This window comes from Spermophilus citellus (genome assembly GCF_964194105.1).
Source record: "Spermophilus citellus genome assembly, chromosome: 1".
In the NCBI taxonomy this organism is placed as follows: Eukaryota; Metazoa; Chordata; class Mammalia; order Rodentia; family Sciuridae; genus Spermophilus; species Spermophilus citellus.
In genome coordinates, this window is record NC_138182.1 from 221,257,609 (window position 1) to 221,278,675 (window position 21,067).

At 32.2% G+C, this 21,067-nt stretch overlaps 1 protein-coding gene across 3 annotated transcripts in view; it reads left to right on the plus strand.

Moving 5' to 3' along the window:
- SSBP2 (single stranded DNA binding protein 2) overlaps positions 1-21,067 on the plus strand; it is a 351,463-nt gene that overhangs the window by 109,520 nt on the left and 220,876 nt on the right. For all 3 annotated transcript variants that reach the window (XM_081294470.1, XM_081294469.1, XM_081294471.1), the window contains one exon: positions 12,585-12,669. In XM_081294470.1, the coding sequence (XP_081150596.1) occupies positions 12,585-12,669 (85 nt within the window). The remainder of the gene's footprint in view (positions 1-12,584; positions 12,670-21,067) is intronic.

Below are 21,067 nucleotides of genomic sequence, written 5' to 3' on the forward strand. Positions count from 1 at the left end.
AGCTGACCAACTCCAATGCTATTGTTTGAAATTGATATTCTTTGAAAACTTACTTTCTATTTGTATTCTTCAATAAAAGTTTCCAGTTCGTCTGTAATTTAAAAACTAAAAATGACAAGAAACTTCTTTCTTCTAAGGTTAATATTCTTTTCAACTTGTGGAATTAAAAACATATATAGACTTTCCAAACTTCCCATTTAAAGTTTAATTATTAAAAACTATGCCTCATTTTAATTTAATAACAAAAATGTAAAACACCTTTTAAAATAACTTTAGGGATGTGAATTAATATTATACATATACATATGTACATGATATAATATATTACTACACATTATTTGTTTATGTGTGTGTGTGTGTGTGTGTGGTGTGTGTGTGTGTATAAAAACATTGCAGAGAAAATAGACTAATAAGTAAGATTATCATGATAATTCAGTTTCTTTCACCTGGCAGTTAAATCAAATCTTGAAGTATGCTAGCACTCTAATGATTGAATAATTTTAGGTATGGCTAAGAATAACTAAATACTCATATCAAAACAATAGCATTGGAGTTGGTCACCTGGCCCACAAGAATGTATAATATTTATAGTCTTCTGGCTGATTCTTACTCTTCTTGTATGTGTTTCTTGATAGATATTGTACAATTAATCACTTATTTGAATTGAATCTAAACTAACCATTGTATAAGACAACATAGGTGATAACTAGGATAGAAAGAAAAGTAGGATCAGGGTAATAAGGGAAGAAAAATATTAACAAGAGAGAAAGCAAGGAATGGAGGTAAATAGACTATAGAGAAAAGAAAAGCAATATTTATTCTGTGAGATGAGGAAAAAAGATATTTCCTTGTATCTGTATAAAGCTATAAGTTAGACATCAGATATTGTTTTCTCCCTTTTTATATACAGAAATTAAATTTTGGGGGTAGGGTGTACTGGAGAATGAACCCAGAGCTGCATCCCATTTATTTACTTTTAAAATTTAAAGAAAGGTGTCACTTTGCTTAGAGCCTTGCTGAGTTGTCAGGGCTGGCCTCAAACTTGTGGTCCTCCTGCCTCAACCTCCTGAACTGATGGGATTACAGGTGTGCACCACCTCACGTGGCTTAAAGAAATTTTTAACCAAACTATTTGTTACAGGTCAAATTTAGAAGAGTTGAAGTTTCCTGAATTGTAATTGTAAGAACACATCCCATAACAGATAATGTTTCTTTTTTAAAAAATTTATTTATTTATTTATTTATTCTAATTTGTTATAGTTGACAGCAGAATGTATTTCAATTCATAGTACACAAATAGAGCACAGTTTTTCATGATGCTTCGTATCTTCATACATAGGGTAATGATTTCCATCTCATCCCACTGTCCTTCTTACCCCCATGCTCCTTCCCTCCCCTTTGCCCTATTTTCCAAATTTCCTCCATTCCTCCCATGCGCCTCCCTCCATCCCCATCATGAATCAGGATCCACAAGTCTTAGAAAACATTTAGCATTTGTTTTTTTGGGATTGTCTTATTTCACTTTATTTCACTGAGCAAAATATTCTCCAACTCCATCCATTTACCTGCAGATAATGATTTTATTCTCTTTTAATGCTAAGTAGTATTCTGTTGTGTATATATAACACATTTTTTAAATCTATTCATCAATTGAAGGATATCTAAGTTAGTTCCACAATTTAGCTATTGTGAATTGTGCTGCTATAAACATTGATGTGGCTGTGTCACTGTAGTATGCTGTTTTTAGTCCTTTGGTTATAAACCATGTAATGGGATAGCTGGGTCAAATGGTGGTTCCATCCCAAGTTTTCCAAGTAATCTCCATACTGCTTTCCATATTAGTTGCACCAATTTGCAGTCCCACCAGCAATGTATGAGTATGCCTTTCCCCCCACATTTTCCCCAACACTTATTGTTGTTTGTATTCTTTTTTATTTTTTAATTTTAATGTTATATATGACATAGAATGAATTGCAATTCATATTACACATATAGAGCACAATTTTCATATCTCTGGTTGTACATAGAGTCACACCATTCGTGTCTCTATACATGTACTTAGGATAATGATATCCATCTCATTCCACCATCTTTCCTACCCCCATGTTCCCTCCCTTTACCTCTCCTTTGCCCTAACTAGAGTTCATTTAATCCTCCTACCCCCCCCCCCTCCTCAATTATGAATCAGCATCCTTAAATCAGAGAAAACATTCGGCATTTGTTTTTTTGGGACTGGCTAACTTCACTTAGTATTATATTCTCCAACTCCATCCAATTTACCTGCAAATGCTATAATTTTATTCTCTTTTAATGCTGAATAATATCCCATTGGATAGGCAGAATTAATATTATCAAAATGACCATACTGCCAAAAGTACTATACAGATTTAATGCAATTCCCATCAAAATCCCATTCATTCAACTATTGTGAATTGTGCTGCTGTAAACATTGTTGTAGCTGTGTCCCTATAGTATGCTGTTTTTAAGTCCTTTGGGTATAGACTTAGGAGTGGGATAGCTGAGTCAAATGGTGGTTCCATTCCAAGTTTTCCAAGGAATCTCCATACTGCTTTCCAGATTGGTTACACCAATTTGCAGTTCCATCAGTAATATAAGAGTGTGCCTTTTCCCCCACATCCTCGCCAACACTTATTGTTTTTTGTATTCTTAATAACTGCCATTCTGACTGGAGTGAGATGAAATCTTAGAATAGTTTTGATTTGCATTTCTCTAATTGCTAGAAATGTTGAACATTTTTTCATATATTTGTTGATTGATTGTATAGCTTCTTCTGAGAAGTATCTGTTCAGTTCCTTGGCCCATTTATTGATTGGGTTGTATTTTTTTTTTGATGTTAAGATTTTTGAGTTATATATCCTAGAGATTAGTGCTCTATTTGATGTGCATGTGGTAAAAATTTGTTCCCAAATTGTAGGCTCTCTATTCATCTCACTGATTTTATTTTATTTTATTTTTTTGCTGAGCAGAAGCTTTTTGTTTGAATCTATCCTTTTGATTGATTCATGATTTTATTTCTTATGCTATAGGAATCTTATTAAGGAAGTTGGGGCCTAATCCAACATGATGAAGATTTGGGCCTACTTTTTCTTCTATTAGTCACAGGGTTTAATTCCTAGGTAGTTATCTACTTTGAGTTGAGTTTTGTGCATGGTGAGAGATAGGGGCTTAGCTTCATTTTTTGCATGTGGATTTCCAGTTTTCCCAGCACCATTTGTTGAAGACGCTATCTTTTCCCCAATATATGTTTTTGGTGCCTTTGTCTAATATGAGATAACTGTATTTATGTGGGTTTGTCTCTGTGTCCTATATTCTGTACTATTGGTCTACAAGTCTATTTTGGTGCCAAATATCATGCCATTTTTGTTACTATTGGTCTCTAGTATAAAGCCTGGTATAGTGATGCCACCTACTTCACTCTTCTTGCTAAGGATTGCTTTTGTTATTTGGAGTCTCTTATTTTCCAGATGAATTTCATGACTTCTTTTTCAACTTATGTGAGGAATGACATTGGGATTTTGATGGAAATTGCATTAAATCTGTATAGTACTTTTGGCAGTATGGTCATTTTGATAATATTAATTCTGCCTATCTAAGAACAAGGGAGATCTTTCCATCTTCTATGGTCTTCTTTAATTTCTTTCCTTAGCGTTTTGTAGTTTTCATTGTAGAGGTATTTCACCTGTTTCATTTATATATATATATATATATATATATATATATATATATATATATATATATGTGAAATTGTTTGAATCTGTCATATATATATTGTAAATGGGGTAGTTTTCCTAGTTTCTCTTTCAGAGCATTGGTCACTGATTAACTTGACTTAATTTTTCCTTTGATTGATTTTTTTCTCCTTTGCTAATTTTCATTGTTGTTTTTCATTTCCTCCCCATGGAATATTTTGCCAAGGATGTTCTGTAGTATAGGCTTTCTAGTTGTAAATTCTTTAACTTTTGTTTATCATGGAAAGTTTTAATTTCATCATCAAATCTAAAGCTTAATTTTGCTGTATATAAGATTCTTGGTTGGCATCCATTTTCTTTCAGAGCTTGGTATATGTTGTTCCACGATTTTCTAGCTTTCAGGGTCTGGGTTGAACAATCTGCAGTGATCATAATTGGTTCCCCCCTATATATAATCTAATTCCTTTCTATTGTGAGTTTTAAAATTATCTCCTTATTCTGTATGCTAGGCATTTTCATTACAATGTGTCTTGGTGTGGATCTGTTGTGATTTTGTGCATTTGTTGTCCTGTAAGTGTCTTATATTTGATTTTCCAATTCATTCTTTATGTTTGGAAAGTTTTCTGATATTATTTCATTTAATAGATTGTTCATTTCTTTGGTTTGGAACTCTATGTCTTCCTCTATCCCAATAATTCTTAAATTTGGTCTTTTTTTGTTATCCAGTAATTCTTGAATGTTCTGGCCATGTATTCTTACCATCGTCCACTGTGTGGTCAGCATTCTTTTCAAGATTATATATTTTGTCTTCGTTGTCTGAGGTCTTGACTTTCAAGTGATCTAATCTGTTGGTGGTGCTTTCTACTGGGTTTTTAATTTGGTTTATTATTTCTTTCATTTTAAGGATTTCTTGTTTTTTTTCAGAACCTGTATCTCTTTAATGAAGTAGTTTTTTGCTTCATGTATTTGCTTCATGCAGCTCTTTATCAAAATGATCCTTTGCTGCCTATATTTGCTCTCTTTTATCATCCTTTAATTCAAAAATCATTCAAATTATGTACATTCTGAACTCCTCCTCTTTTATTTATTCTGTTGTGCTGGCCATGGATTCTAATAGTGTAGTATCTTGTTTGGGGCACTTTCTTTCCTTGTTTTTTTCATGTTGTTTGTGTGTCTTCTCTTCTAGCACCGTGGATTTGAAGTGTTACAGTTTTTACCCTATTGGCTTATAGTGTCTCTGAAGGGTTTAAATTCCTCCCCTTTAAGTTGGAGAAAGAATATTAACAGAGCCCAATACAAACAATATGCAACCTTAAACCAAATAGCTGCTATTAGGACATTTATGGTTTTGTCACAATATGCAGAAATGGTGAGTGCAATTATTATCTACAATATAAAAAGTAGGTTTGCAAAAGGATTTACAGTTTCTGATGGTGGACAAAGAACTAGGGGTAAGGTGTAGGGTGAGATGTTGAGCAGGTAGGAGGTGAGGATATAGAGTTATTAGATCTTAGAAAGCATGAAAAAGGAATCTAAAGAAGTTGGTTGGTAGCAGGAAAAGAGAGAGAAAGTGTGGGAAGTAGGAAGACAATAGTGTAAAAAAACAAAAATATTTTGAAAACTATAAAATGTAAATATAGGAGATGAAAGAATATACAACACAACTATAATAGACTATTCCGACATTTAAGTTCTCAATAGTCTAATTCATGAAATGTATTTGGTTGCACAACTGTTGCGGATGTGAGGGCAGGAGAAGAGAGAAAGAGGAAAAAAAATCTTGAAGGAAGATATTAGGATTATTTTTGCTGGAGATCAGTATTTTTCCTGTTTCCCTTCTCGTTCAATAGGTGGGGTTGCTGTTGTTTGTTGGTATCTCCACTCTCAGGATAGTGAAGGTTATTAGGAGGGGAGGGTTGATCTTGTGGGTGGAGCTCCTGGATGTGGGGTATAGCATTTTTGGTCCCTGATGGGAGACTGCACCCCAAGGATCTCCTTTGGGGCTCACTCATGTGATATGATTATATCTCCTGCAAACCTCACAATTCCTGATCTCTAATTTAGTCTCTAAACTGTATCTCACCCTCTCCCTTTCTACTTCCCAATCACTAACATTTCTCTCCTGAGGTCTTGAGGGCTGAGTTCTGGGGGCTGTGCACCTGTTGTGGAGAGCTGTTTTGTATTGGGCATTTCAGAACCAGGTTTTGCAAGCTACAAACCAGCCATGTAGCTGCAAGCACTGTGCCTGGTTAGTGGCTGATGGGGAGAGGGGAAATTTGGGGACTGAAGATACCTTGAAATTGCTTCTAAGTCCCAGCTGGTGTTCCAAACTGGGCGTTGCCCCAATTAAAGATGGCAATGAAGGTGTCCCAGATGGAGGTAGCTGCTTTCACCAATTGGGTGTCGGGTTGGGTGGGACAGGCAGTGGTGATGGGTGGCATGTTCAGAGATGCAGCTCTGTGGCATCCGTGTTATGACTGGCGGCTGTCTCCAAACCCTGTGCTGTGTTCTCCGGTATAGGCTACCACACGTAAGGGACTATGTCAGTGGCTGCAGTGTCCCTAGATGGAGGTGACTGGGTGAGCCGAATGTTGGCAGATGGGGGTCCCTATGGGAGTGGCAGCTGGAGTTCCTGCACGTGGGCAATGGCTGGGTGTCCTGCCTGGGAGCAGCAGCCAGGATTCCTGCATGGGTGGGTGACCAGGAGTTTGATGTGGATGCTGATGCTAGTGGTCCTACTCATGCACCAGGAGGTCCTGCGTGGGTGAATGGCCAGGAGTTCTGCCTGATAATGTTTCTTACTCACAGAGATGAATTCAGTTGCCCACTATTATTAATAGGACTTTTGTAGCATTTCCTTTCGGAGTATCAGGAGAGGCAGGTTCCAGGCAGTATATAAAAAGGGACTAAGAAAAGTTTTCTTTCCTGAGTTCTGTCTATATTATGGCATCTATAGATCACTGGCAGTTGCATGTAAGGTAGGCTAGTGGTTGCCAAAGGATACTCAGGAAATGGGTTAAAAATATGAGGGTCAAATTTAGGATAACAGTGCTTACTGTCTCATCTGGGACAAATTCTTTTGATAGCTAATGATATTCAGATTTCTAGAGTTGTATAAACCTATCTATAATCAGAATAAAGATCACTGAAATGTGGACACTTAATACCATACTCACATTTGAAGCAAAATAATGTAATTATTAAAAAGTTCAAGCCAGGATCTGTGGCACAGGTCTGTATTCTGAACTACACTCAGGAGGCTGAGTGAGAGGATTAAAATTTGAGACAAATTAGTGAGACCCTATCTCAAAATAAAAAAAGGGATAGTGATGTGCCAGAGAACTGGCAGTGCACACCTATAATCCTAGCTACTCCCAGCAACTCAGGAGCTGAGGCAGGAATGATCACAAGTTCAAGGCCAGCGTCAGTAATTTAGCAAGATCCTGTCTTAAAATTTGAAAAAGGGTTGGGGATGAAGATTAATAATAGAGCACTTGCCTAGCATATGTGAGACTTGGGTTCAAGACTCAGTACAGGGAGAAAAAAATTCAAGTCCAGTTGTGTCACTAACTCTGTGGCTTTAGGCAAATTATTTTACTTTTTTGAGTCTCAGTTCACTCATATATAAAATGGGGATAATAATAGGAAGATCAAATGCTAAATATATAGTGTTTAATATGTGATGCTTGAATTTTGTACATACTCAATACATGTTAACTATTTTTGGTCATACTTTAAAATATGAATTTATTAATTCAGGAGGATTGCAAACATTTTGTGATAGTGAAATAAGATTTTGTGCTTTTATTTGAAGAAGTATTAAGGATAGGCTGGGGTTGTGGCTTAGTAGTAGAGCTAAGGTTTTCCACAAACCATTTTGCTTTGTGTGTTCCCTTGAGATTGAATAGCTAGCTAAGTCACCTTTATTGCCATATTTGGGAATTGAAGGGAGACGTGTGAGGCCCTGGGTTCAATCCTCAGCACCACATAAAAATAAATAAGTAAAATAAAAGCATTATGTCCAACGACAACTAAAAAATAAATATAAAAAAATAAGTATTAAGGAAGCCTAAGGGATAATAATGTGCATGTGTTTGAAAGTTTTAAAGGTGAAGAGCATATAAATATTTTAAGTATAACCACCTATGAATGGATGTTTTTCTTCAAGAGAGACTGTGTTATTCAGTTTTCTATTACTGTAACAAATTTTGAGACAATCAACTTAAAAAGAGAAAAGACTTATTTTAGCTCACGGGTTCGGAGGTTTTAGTCCTATTTGCTTTGGGACTACAGTAGCTCATCATGGTAGAAGCTCATGGTAGAGTAACCCATTCAATGTCTGGGACAAAAAGGAAGGAGAAAAAGGAAGAGAAGTACTGGGGTCCCTCTGTTCCTTTCAAGGACACACACCCACTGATGAGAAACCTTCTGCTAAGGTCCACCTGTTAAACTTATTACCATCTCTAAAAAAGTACCACGCTGGAGATTAAGCCTTGTGGGCCTTTGGGAGTCCAAAGTATAGCAGGAATTTTGAGTAACTAAGATTCACTGATATATTTTGAGGCCAGAGAGAAATGACTTGTTTAGCCATTAAGACTTGAATTTAACAATACATAGCTTGTTCCACAGGAAAATTATTTTCCACAGTGTTCTTATTTTTTAACTTTTTATTTTCAAGAAGTCCTGGGTTTGGTTAGCTGCATAAAACATACATAATTATATTAGATTCTTATTTTCTAAAACACATCTTGCATGTTTATTCACTATTGTAGATATCTCTTAGAGCCATTTTGCTTTGTGTGTTCCCTTGAGATATGAATAGCTAGCTCAGTCATCTTTATTGCCACCTTTGGGAATTGAAGGGAAAGCAGTATTTGAGTGAGAATAATCAATTTGGGAACACTATGTTTGATGTTGACTTATGCAGGGATGATTTTAATAATACTTGTAGAAGACCAAAGATTTTAGTACTTTGTAAATTTTGCTTCTCTGTATTTAGCCTCTGTTGTTTTCACTAGTAAAATTCAGATTTTTCACTTAGGAAAAAAGATGCTGCATAAATCTAAAGCATTATGTGTGATTATGAATTCACTACATTTCAAAGATAATATATTCCTTCCAAGCTTAATAGGTGTAGGGATTAGAGAAATTGAGAAGCCCCTTTTTCTCAGAATCTGTGGTTGAAGAAAACAGTCTGTGTTTACGTAGACCCTGAAGTTTTTACTCTGGCCCTCTTAGGAATCAAGTAACAAATTGAGTTGGTTTTCAGAGCAGTTCACTAATATTCACCAATGAAATCTCCCCAATGGACAAATCAAGTTTTACTATGAACCTCCTGAAAAGCTCAGTTCTTCCTCTTGAGAAAGTCTGTATTTTCACGTGGTAATCATCATATTGTCATAATATGAGCTATAAGCATTTGCCCATATCTGTGAAATTTTAATAACTTAATGAGGTATAACTTCCTCACTTAGGTGTTTTAGGCAATAAGCAATTTTTAGCTTATCTCTTCACTGGTTTTGGATTCACAGTCATACATGTGCCATTGATTATATGTCTATTTTTTTCTGGGATAGTATATGGCATAACATTATATAGACCAGGCATTTAATGTAAATTTGATATAATATTAGAAGAAAAAGTAGTTTATATTTTATTTTTAGTTCACAAAGTATTCATAGGTTTTAACCTGCTTAAAAATTACAAATTGAGACTGTAAAAGGTAAGTGATTTTCTATTCTCCCACAAAGCCAAGCATGGATCACTTTTGGAATATGGACTAAAATAATGTACTTTAGTCTTTTGTTGTTATTGATAATGTGATATAGCTAATTGTTTTCAAATATTAAGATGATATTTGTTTTAGTTAGCTTTTCTGCTGCTATACCTAAAGGATCCAACCAGCACAATTGTAGAGGAGGAAAAGTTTATTTGAGAGCTCATGGTTTCAAAGGTTGACAGAGGGCTCCCATTCCTCTGGGCTCAAGGTGAGGAAGGATATCATGGCTGGAGAGTGTGGCAGAGGAAAGCAGCTCACATCATGGTGGTCAGGAAGTCGAGAGAAAAACTCCACTGGACAGGTACAAATATATACCCAAAGCCATGCCACAATTCCCACCTCCTCCAGCCACTAACTTACCACTCAGTTAATCCCTATTAGAGGATTATATCACCGATTGGGTTAAGACTCTTCTTACAACCCAGTCATTTCTCCTTAGAATCTTCTTGCATTGTTTCACACGTGAGCTTTTGAGGGACACCTTACATTGAAACCATAACAATATTGTAGTAGTTATGGTGCGTAGTACTGAGGCCAAACATGATTGAACTTTCTAGGAAAGACAAAATTTTGAAATATCTTTCCCATCTGTAACTCTTAGGTATAAGAACATACAATGATTATGAAATACATAAAGCATATGTTCAAACATGAATATCCTAGCACTAAAAATAAATCTGTCCATATTTAATTTTTATTAATTTTATTCTTTAAGTTTCATGACATATATCTCAAGATTATTATAGACTCAATTAAGAAACTATCCTAATGAGTAGAGTTTTTTTTTTAAATTGAAGATTTGCCCTATTTGTATGAGTATTCTTTAATCTCCTCTCATCATATATCTTTCTGGTGACCTCTGTATCAATGTTTGAATTGATGGAATAGATATTGTGAATTCACAGAAGAGAATTGACATACATGTCTTAGGCACTACAGGATGAGACCTAGAGCAGGGCTTGCCATGAGTAAATTTTTGAAAGGATAATTTCTTTACTTTTATTAAAGAAGATTGTATATAAATAATATGGAGTTCTCAGAAATAACATAAATTTATTATTTATATTTTAGTAACTTGTTCTAAACTTGAGCTTTTGAACTTTTGACCTTCCATACTAAACTTATAGGACAAACTTAACAATAAAAGTAGAACAATGTTAATATTCTTAGATGGATATTTAATTATACAGGTGTAAATAATTGTTTCTCATATTTAATAACTTTTGACATATTCTATAAAAATTATTTCCCCTTAAGACAATCTTTTAATAATATTTTAATATATTTAAGTAATATATTCAAATAATTTCAAGGAGATTTCTTATGATATTTGCTAGAAAATTAGTGACAGAGAAGGGATATTAAACTGTTCCATAATATTAAATATAATATCCTATTATTAATCTAAGTACAATTTAAAGACTACATTAAAAATTTGACTTTAAGGGCTTTGAAGGTTCTTAGAACCTGAAAACAAGTAATTGCAATATACTATAATTCGTAACACACTGATCCAAGTAGAAGACTTTTAGGTGTACCCTTGAATATCTTTGAGTGTAAACTCTTTTTCCCAGTGGGGCTGTTGGAGGCCAACTGCAACTTTAACTTTCACTCTCCTAAAAAAATTGAAATTTACTTAAATTATTTTCTCTTTAATATCTTCCTTATATGTCTTGCTCTTTGTAGAAATCTAATAAGAAAAGAATCTGGATTTTCTTTTCATTTAATAGGAAAGGAAATAATAAAGACATTAAAGGAAATTATGGCAGTACTCAAGTCTTTAATTTTTTCATCTCTGAGGGTAATCTTATTTTGCTGAATTAGTTGTGAACTTACTTAGAGTTATACTCTCTACTGAATATTTTGCCCTTAGTTGAGGAGAGATCCAAACCAAATGAGTCTTCAGAGGTCAAAAGAAATTACAGATTCAATTTACCAAATTTTATTGAACTGTCATTACCTGAGCCCTTGTCACAGTCACCTGCCTTAAAATACATGAATTTAAATTTTTTTGAAAGCTAATTATAGCATTGATGATATTATTAATGATATGCTTGTTATATGTCAGGCACTGTGATTGTGTTGTATAAATTAATCTTCTCAAAAAATCCACGTTATAGGGGAGGAAATTGTGTTTCTGATCAGTTTAAATCACTTGCTTAAGGGCTCTGTTAGTTGGTGATTTGCAGAACTGGCTTCTTTCTCAGATATGTCCTACTTCAATATATTTACTCTTGAGTAGTTGGTTTAGCCTACTTTTCATTTCTATAGAATTGGAATAAAAATAATTTTATTGATTATTATAATTGCCTTTATTAATTACCAATACTTCAAAATATTTACTTTCCTGATTTTTTAATTCCTTGCTCATGCTCATTGTTAATTTGATAGATGGAAAGGTGACCAAAGCCTTATGTTTTGTAAGAAACAGAACCTTTTGAAATGAGAAAAAGAAAAGAAGTTAGAATGGATCATTTTATTTTCAAAATTACTAACCTACTTTGTTATTTTCAGGGAAAAGAAGACAATATTTTAAGAAAATATATTTGTTTGATCAATGTAATTTAATGGTCAGAGTGTTGACCTTTGAGTTGGAGAAGAATATTATATTGAAAAAAATTAATGAACCACCTTATTTCTTAGTTATTAAATTAGGATAGTACTTACTGTTTCCATGTCCTATTTCATGGGAAAATTGGAAAAAGTATTATAATTACCTCAATCAAGTGTAAATGCATAGAGTAAATAGCCAATTGTAAGAATGAAAGTTATTGAATTATTATTATTTATTTATTTGGTTTTTTTGTAAGGCACTGAGATCAGTCCCTAGGACTACTGGGGGTGAGATGGGGGGCTGATTTAAAATTATTTTATCCTTCTAGAAAAATCTTATTTAGCATTTCTGAAGTACAGCTAGATGTTATACCTGATTATTAGATGATATGCCTTTCCTGAATTTAAATCTTATAAAGAAATACTTGCCCTTAATAAGAAAAAGTTTATATGAAGAATAATATGTCTTATACTTTTGGAATTTTGATTTCTCATATTGGTGTTACAGGATTTTCTTAATGTTACCATAATTACTTTTTTAGTGTATTTTGGGATCTCTACTGTGCAGCTCCAGAGAGACGGGAAACATGTGAACACTCAAGTGAAGCAAAAGCCTTCCATGATTATGTAAGTGAACATACGCTTTACAAAGCTATACTATCAATTTTCTTTTTAACCCAAATGCTTTGGGTCGTCTATTATTTTGTCTTAGCACTTAAGAAATGGTTGGTTTTCTTTTCTTTTTTCTTTTTCATCTTGAAACTTAGGCTCATAATTTTAAAATGAAATACAAAGGTATATTTGAGATATTTTTGAAGCTTAGGATAAAGAGTAGGCCTAACTCCTAACTGTTAAAGGTATTTCTTATTGTTAAGCATGTCTGATTTGTGAAATATCAGATTTACAAAAATGAGATAGTAATTCTTTAGTTTCCAAAGATATTTATGGCAAGATTTCTGTAAATGGTTACTTCTCAATTTTTAAATAGATACACACAAATACATACACACAAATATTCCATTCTCCCTTTGAAAATTTTGCTTATAAATCTTAAGACTGTTCCTGCCACTGAATTCAGTTCACCGAATAAAATTTGTTATGGATTAAAGGAAATGTCAAACAAGAAAGCAGAAGATTCTAGACAAAAATAAATATATGATTTAAAAAAATTCTTGAGGAAGGACAGTGGACTATCTTTGGTTTGAGCATTTTTAAGACAATAAGATAATAATTTTAGAAAGCTGATTTTATCAGGAAGTAGAATGATGGAAAAAGAAAGGAAATACAAGAAGGAGAATTTTTCTTTAGGGAAAAATTGCATGTCTGAATGAGGAAAAGGTGTTTTAAAGGGGCTGGAAAAACAGTTGTAGAGTAGATCGTAAAAGAAGGACAGATTGAATTTGGGATGGTAGAAATTCAGTTCCCTTTTTTAGAAGTAGAATTGGGGCAGGAACCTGGGGAAATATCTGACAGCAAACACCTAAAACTTAACTAGAGGGATACTTGTCTAGTTGGTCGAAGGAAGCATCATTCTGTGCAAAAGTCCTTAAAAATCACATCCAGGGCTCAAAAGGAAAAAAGTCTTTGTTCTTATGCAGGAACTAATTCAGTCTTAGACCTAAGAGTTGAATTGGCTAGAAGAATTATAACCCCTCAAAATAGCAGGAGGGTGAGTATGCAGATTTTAGAGACATCAAATCTTGGGCACCTGGCAGGACTGTGTAGTTCTTTAAATCTGTACTAACTTGATTGCTTATGATTACCTCATCTGATGTTGATTGTATTCATAAGCTTGACATGTACTAAATAGTAGCTCTTGGACATAAGGTGTATGTAGGGGATTCTACTGCACATAAACAAAGGAGGTAATAGATAAGTCAGGGCCCAGGCAGGACACAGTATTTCTCTGTACAATTTTACTTTGCTACTTGTAAAAGAGGCATAATATTTGACAATGTATAGTTTACTAAATTAATTATGTAAGTATTTTTTCAAAATTCTTTTGTGTAGAAAGATACACCCTGCTGTTCACTATAAAGATCTTATGGGGCTATTGAACTAATTAAGTAGCTATTTCTAGAAATATTAGATAAATTACCATATTGTCATTACACTTTCATCTTCATCATTATCATCTCGGCATTCATAAGTCACTTTCAAAATTTCAAAGACTATTCATACTTATTAGGTTTAGAAATACACTTAAATATTTCAAAGTTTTTGAAAATAAGTGTTGGCCAAAGGTAGGTGTGAAATTGAGTGGAATTTAAAGTAAGAACAACTTTTTACCATGTTATTTGGTCCTAGAGAAGTAGTTTATAAAAAATTTAGTATTGGGTTTAATAACACAGTATGAATATTAACATACTTTATCAAGTGTTTAATTTTATATTAAATTTTTAGTATTAAGAGATTCAATTTATTCATAGATAGCATTTTTATTAAATCTTTAAGCCATCTTAGGAGTATTGATACATGCCCAACTTTTTCAAAATCAGGAATTGATAAAAGATAAAATTTGACTTATATAATTTTATATTAAAATTGTATTTTTAAAAATACATTTACTTTCTATCACTTATTTTCATGAAGATTTCCTGATTTATTAATACTAAATGATTTCTGAAAATGATCAACATAATGTGTAAATATAATGGTTTAAATGTGTAAATATAGAAGCTTTAAATCCTGGTTATTATGAGATCTAAAGTGGACCGTGGATATTTCTTGGATATTCAATTTCTTTGAATTTATATCTACAAGTGGGATTGCTAGATCAAATGGTAAATCAGTTTTTAGTTTTTCAAGAATAAGCAATAAGATTTTTGTAAAATTCTAGAATGTTATATTTCTGTGCTACAGTTCATTATGGAATGATTCCTAAATGGGTAACTAATATGTTTATCTATTGAACTTTAAGGTAGTTCTCAAGAAAGTATTCTGAAAAAATATTTCCTTTAATACCTGTGTTCTTCAGAATAGAAAAATACTTACTTATTGCATGTGTAAATCCTGATATGTTTCATAAGGATTTCCTGAAAATTAGTCTTTTTATTTTACTTCTTACTTGTATAACTAATTATATAATGACAAATTGCTTTTTCTTAAAGAAATAATGGAGATATACTAAGGTAAATAATCAATAATCCTTTCCATTAAAAATAGGCTAAAATGTTGAAGTTACTATCTTTGGATATTTGGATTCAACTTTTATATATATATAAAATTTCTAAATCCTTATCTAGAAAAGTTACCTTAAAGGTCGTTTTCATCTTTTGATGAGTTCTTATTTCTCTTCTGAAATTGGAAAATTAAAAACTTTGAAAAATAAAATTTAAATTGAAAAATGGTCATATATTTTTCCTACAATCATATTACATACATAGACATTTAGCATTGCTCATAAAAGTCATTTGTGCTTTTTTTGCATATGTATATATTGAGAGACATTCATAAACTAAATAGATAAATTTTCAGTCATCTTTTAGTTTTAACTCCTTTTTTGACGTGTTACTGACATACAAAAAGCTATAGATATGCAATGTCTATAATTTGATGTGTTTGGCAAGAAGTATACCTATGCAACAACCATCCTCAAAATCAATGCCATAAACTTATCTGTGATCTTCAAAAGATTTCTCCACCTCTAATTTTTGTTTTTCCTTTTGTAGTAAGGGTACTAAACATACAATATAATCTTTCAGTGAATTTTTAAGTAGACATTATTGTTAATCGTATGCCCAATGTTGAATATTAGATTCCAGAATTTATATTACATGATTTTGTATATTTTGACCAGTACCTCACCATTTCTCCCTCTTCTCAGTTCATGGCAAACCACCATTGTACTTTCTGTTTGTTTGGATTTGATCTTTTTAGATTCTACATAAAACTAAGATTTATCTCCTCTGTGTATTTCTCCTCTGTGACTGGCTTATTTAGTTTAACATGTCCTCTAGTTTCATTTGTTGCAAATGGCAAAATTTGCTTTATTTTCAAGTCTATTATTCTGTTGTGTATATATACTACATTTTCTTTAGGTTGATTCTATATCTTGGTTATTACGAATGATCTAAAGTGGACATTGGATATTTCTTGGATATTCAATTTCTTTGAATTTATACCTACAAGTGGGATTGCTGGATCAAATGGTAAATTGGTTTTTAGTTTTTCAAGAAATCTTTATACTGTTTTTCAAAATGGTTGCACCAGTTTACATTTATGATAGTAGTTTACAGGAATCCTTTTTCTGCACATCCTCACTGAAACTTGTCTTTCATTAAATAATTTTTAATATTTTTTTTGTAATTATTATTCCAGAAATATATTTGGCTTTGAATGTTTTAATGTTTTAATATTTTAATTTATTGGTTCTTTTTAGTTATACATGACAGCAGAATCTATTTTGATATGCTTATAGAAGCATGGAAAATATATTATTCTAGTTAGGATCCCATTTTTATGGATGTACATGATGGTGGGATTCATAGTGTTGTTTTCATATATGTACATGGGAAAATTATGTCAGATTCATTCCACTGTTTTTCCTTTACCTATCCCTGTTCCCTCCCTTCCATTTCCCATTGTCTAATCTACTGACTTCTATTCTTCCCCTTATCCCTACCCCTTATTGTGGATTAGTTTTCGCATATTAGAAAACATTTGACCTTTGGTTTTTGGGGACTGGCTTATTTCACTTAGTATGATAGTCTTCAGATCCATCCATTGCTGCCAAATGTCATAAAGACGTTCTTCTTTATGGATGAGTAATACTCCATTTGTGTGCGTGTGTGAGTGTGTGTGTGTGTGTGTGTGTGTGTGTGTGTGTGTGTATCACATTTTTTATTCATTCATCTGTTTATTGGCATCTGAATGAGGTTCCATGACTTGGCTATTGCAAATTGAGCTGCTATAAATATTGATGTGGATGTATCACTGTAGTATGTTGATTTTAAATCTTTTGGATATATACTGAGGAGTGGGATAATGAGATAAAATGGTAGTTCCATTCCAAACTTTCTGAGTAATCTCCAAACTTTCTGAGTAATCTCTAAACTGTTTTCCAGAGTGGTTGCACCAATTTACAGTCCCACCAGCAATATATACTTTCCCCCCACATTCTCACCAACATTTATTGCTGCTTGTATTCTTGATAATTATTATTCTGACTGGAGTGAGATGGAATCTCAATGTAGTTTTTATTTGCATTTCCCTAATTGTTAGAGATGTTGAACATTTTTTCATGTATTTGTATTTCTTCTTTACTGAACATTGCCTGTTAGAGTATGGACTTTTGTTATTTTATCATTTGCCAAATGATTACACATGCAGTATTAATATATTTTTCCTCAAAAAATCATCCTGTGCACAATTATTATGAGAAAAAGATAAAACTTTTAAGATGAGTGAAACCTTGGTCTTGCATTTATATTTTAAAATAAAAGAAGTTAAATACTTAGTATCAATACGTGTTGCTAATATAAAATAAGATGCACTTAGAAGTAAACAGTTAATTGTGTATAGGAGGGCTGGGGATGTGGCTTAAGCGGTAGTGTGCTCCTCTCTCTCTCTTTTAAAAAAATAGTGTATAGGAATGCACTTTTGAATGGAAAAGTTATAAAATTCACAAGGAAATGATTACAAATTAGGCTAATTGTTACTTTTGGTGGTTAGGAAGAAAATATGAATGGAGTGGCCTCATAGAAAGGGCTTCTGAAATGGGTGACAAAATTCTGGTTTACTTGACCATGGTGGTAGTTACAAGTGTGTTTGCTTTATATATTTTATAATGTGGTAAGTTGTACTTTGCATAGCTTTCTATATTTTTTATTTTAAACATATTTAAAGTAATTAACTTTATAAAAATAACATGCATAGTAGTTTTTAATGTGTTTCCAGATATTGCTGTGATTCATCTTTGAGAAATAGTCGCAGAAAAATCTAGGAACGATTTGTAAACAAATCTGGTGTTTCCTTTCTGCTGTGACATATTATAAAGTATATCTGCCTGTTGGTTTCTAGAGGTGAATGGAGAATAAGATAGGACATATTGGAAGAAAATTTAATAATTCAAAGTTCATTTTACAAAAGAAGAGACTTTACTGTAGGGCAATTATATTGTCACATGGCTGGGAAAGAGACTTGGTCCTTTCTTTTTGCTGAGTTAAAACTAGGTTCATCTGAGTTATAAAATTATTATTATATATTATTAAAAAACAAAACAATCATACCAAGTGATTAAAATTAATTCCTATTAACTTGTGAAATTTATTGGGCTAGATTTTATTTTCTTTAGTGTGTTTTTCTATCTTACTCTGAAGTCATAAACAATGTTTTTACTTGGGGTTAATGTTTTTCTAATTTTTTTTCTGCTACAGATTAATATGGAATTGTATTTTTATTTTTACTTTTTGATTAGGCATACCCTTTTAAAAATGTTTTTATTAGTGCATTATAGTTCTACATAATATTCAGGTTCATTTTGACATAATTATGCATGTATGGAATATAATTTACTCCACTTGAACCCCATTACTTCCTCTTTCTCTCCTTTCTTCCCTTCCCCAGCTCTGCTTCCTCTACTCTGCTGGAATTTCTTTCTTTTTTCATTTATTTCCAAAATATTTAAGAAAATTATTAATATATACTACTAAATGTTTAACAAAAAATAAATACAGTGATTATGATTTTAGTTCTCTGGTGCGATCAAAGATTGCTTAATTGTCCTAAAGCAAATATGGAGCAAAAATATATTTACTGCTTTAATGTGATGGTATGAAATCAAATTATTCTAATGAGCTTCTTGAGAGTAGGAAATTATATTTCTTTTTCCCCAAGGTCTGTCAAATAATAAATGTTTAAAAATATTAACAGGATGTAGTAATCTGTTAGTCAGAAAACTGGAAATGTTTAAAATTTCTTAAATTTTCAGGTAAACTGATAAACTTGAGTCATAATTGTTGATAACAAGTGGCTGACTTTTGTACTCTGGCCTAAAAAATATAACATCTAGAAAGGATTATTTTACGAGTTATAACTCTTGAGATATATTTTTATAATTAAATATAAATTATTGTGATACTATATAAATTAAATAATAGAAAATGAATGTTTTTATGAATACCTCACAAAGATTTTTACAGAAAATCAAATATAGGCATACCTTAGAGATATTATGGATCCAGTTCCAGAACACCACAATAAAGCAAATTCCTCAATAAAGCAAGTAACACAAGTATGTTGGTTTCCCAGGGCCTATAAAATTTACATTTATACTATACTGTAGTCTATTAAATGTGCAATAAATAGCATTATGTGTAAAAATGTATGTGCCTTAATTTAAAAATACTTTATTGCTAAAAAATGCTAATGGTCATCTGAGCTGGTAAGAAAATGTTAGCAATAGCCTTGCCCAATGAAGAATTGCAACAAACCTTCAATTTTTTAAAAAACACAGTGTCTGTGAGTTACAATAAAAGGAAATACAATAAAGGGAGGAATGTCTGTTTTTTTTTAGGAAAATGATTATAGAATCTACCCCAGAGAGTTAGGTGTTCCCTTTGCTATAAATCTTGGAATATCTCCTGAATATACCTTCTATGGTCATCTCTAAATATTAGGTGTGTTCTGCATATGTCCTTAATGTCTCTGTTTATTAGATTTTTGTAATGGGATATTTTCTGTAATTATTTGTTGGAATAACCTTTGTCTTATGTATCATTTACACCCTCATACCAGCAATATACCTGACATGAGATGTTCAGATATACATTGTGTGTGTGTGTGTGTGTGTGTGTGTGTGTATGAATGATTAAAGAAAATATTATAAACATTCACCATTTTTTAATTTTAATAACTGGATGTGTAGTTGCAGGAAGGTCATTTAATATTACTTTTCTTCATTTTGTATTCAGTACTCATTTAGACAAGAGAGCACTTTATAAAGTATAATATATTAATAAAAGTAAATAAAGAGGCTTTATATCTTGAGCATCATGGTACTGGGGAATATAACAAAAAATAAGATGGATATAGCCCCTGTCCTCATGGTTTATTATGTAGCAAAAGGTGTTTTTTCTCAAGAAGTTTAAAATAACGTAGTAAAATCCATATAAAAATACAATATAGTCTTATATTATTTGATTCGTCAATTTATACATATGTAAGAATATGGAGAGAGATCCAAGTACATATTCCTTTTGATATATGTTTATATTTTGGCACATAGTAGGCACTTAGTATGTGCACCGATATATGAATAGTGTCACTTTAAGTCCTAATGGTCCTGAATAGTCCATGTATATTAGAACTCTTAATCAATTTGAAACAAAGTTTTATCTGAAATCCAGTAAGATGGTAAAAATTCTATAGGCATACACTTATGTTTATTAATCGGTGTATGGGTTATTATTTACCCGAATAAATAGGATCAGTATGACCTTCATTTCAAGCCTCTCATTTTCTGCCATTGTTTTTACTCTTGTTTTAATTTCCTATAGAATCCAGTTTAATTTCTTTTTCCTTACACAAACTTTAGAAACCATCTTATATTCTTTCTAGCATGAGGTAAGTTATTAGTTTTCTTGTTTGTCTTTATGCAAGTGATGTTGATTTGAAGAAGGACATTCATCTACTTTACCTGTGATGTGTGTGTCTCTATTTCTAGTTTGTCATTTTGTCTTTTGATTGCTTCTAGTTGTCTTCTAAATAATGCTAATAATTGTATTGGTCATATTCCCCATTTCTTTGGATTCTGAGATGTACTGAGGACAATATGTTTTTTTCATCATTCAGTGAGAAACATGAATAAAAGGAGATGATTGAGGAAACTATAAAGTACCATGTAAGAATTCCACTTTATTTCACCATAATTTACAACATTTTATAGACATTATGAAATCATAAATAAATAAATGAAAATAATATATAAAAGAGATAAACAGAAATGAATGACTTTATTTATGATTTGTTATAAAAAGTAATATATTTCTTTAAAGTACATTTTAATGTTTTCATTAGTACATTA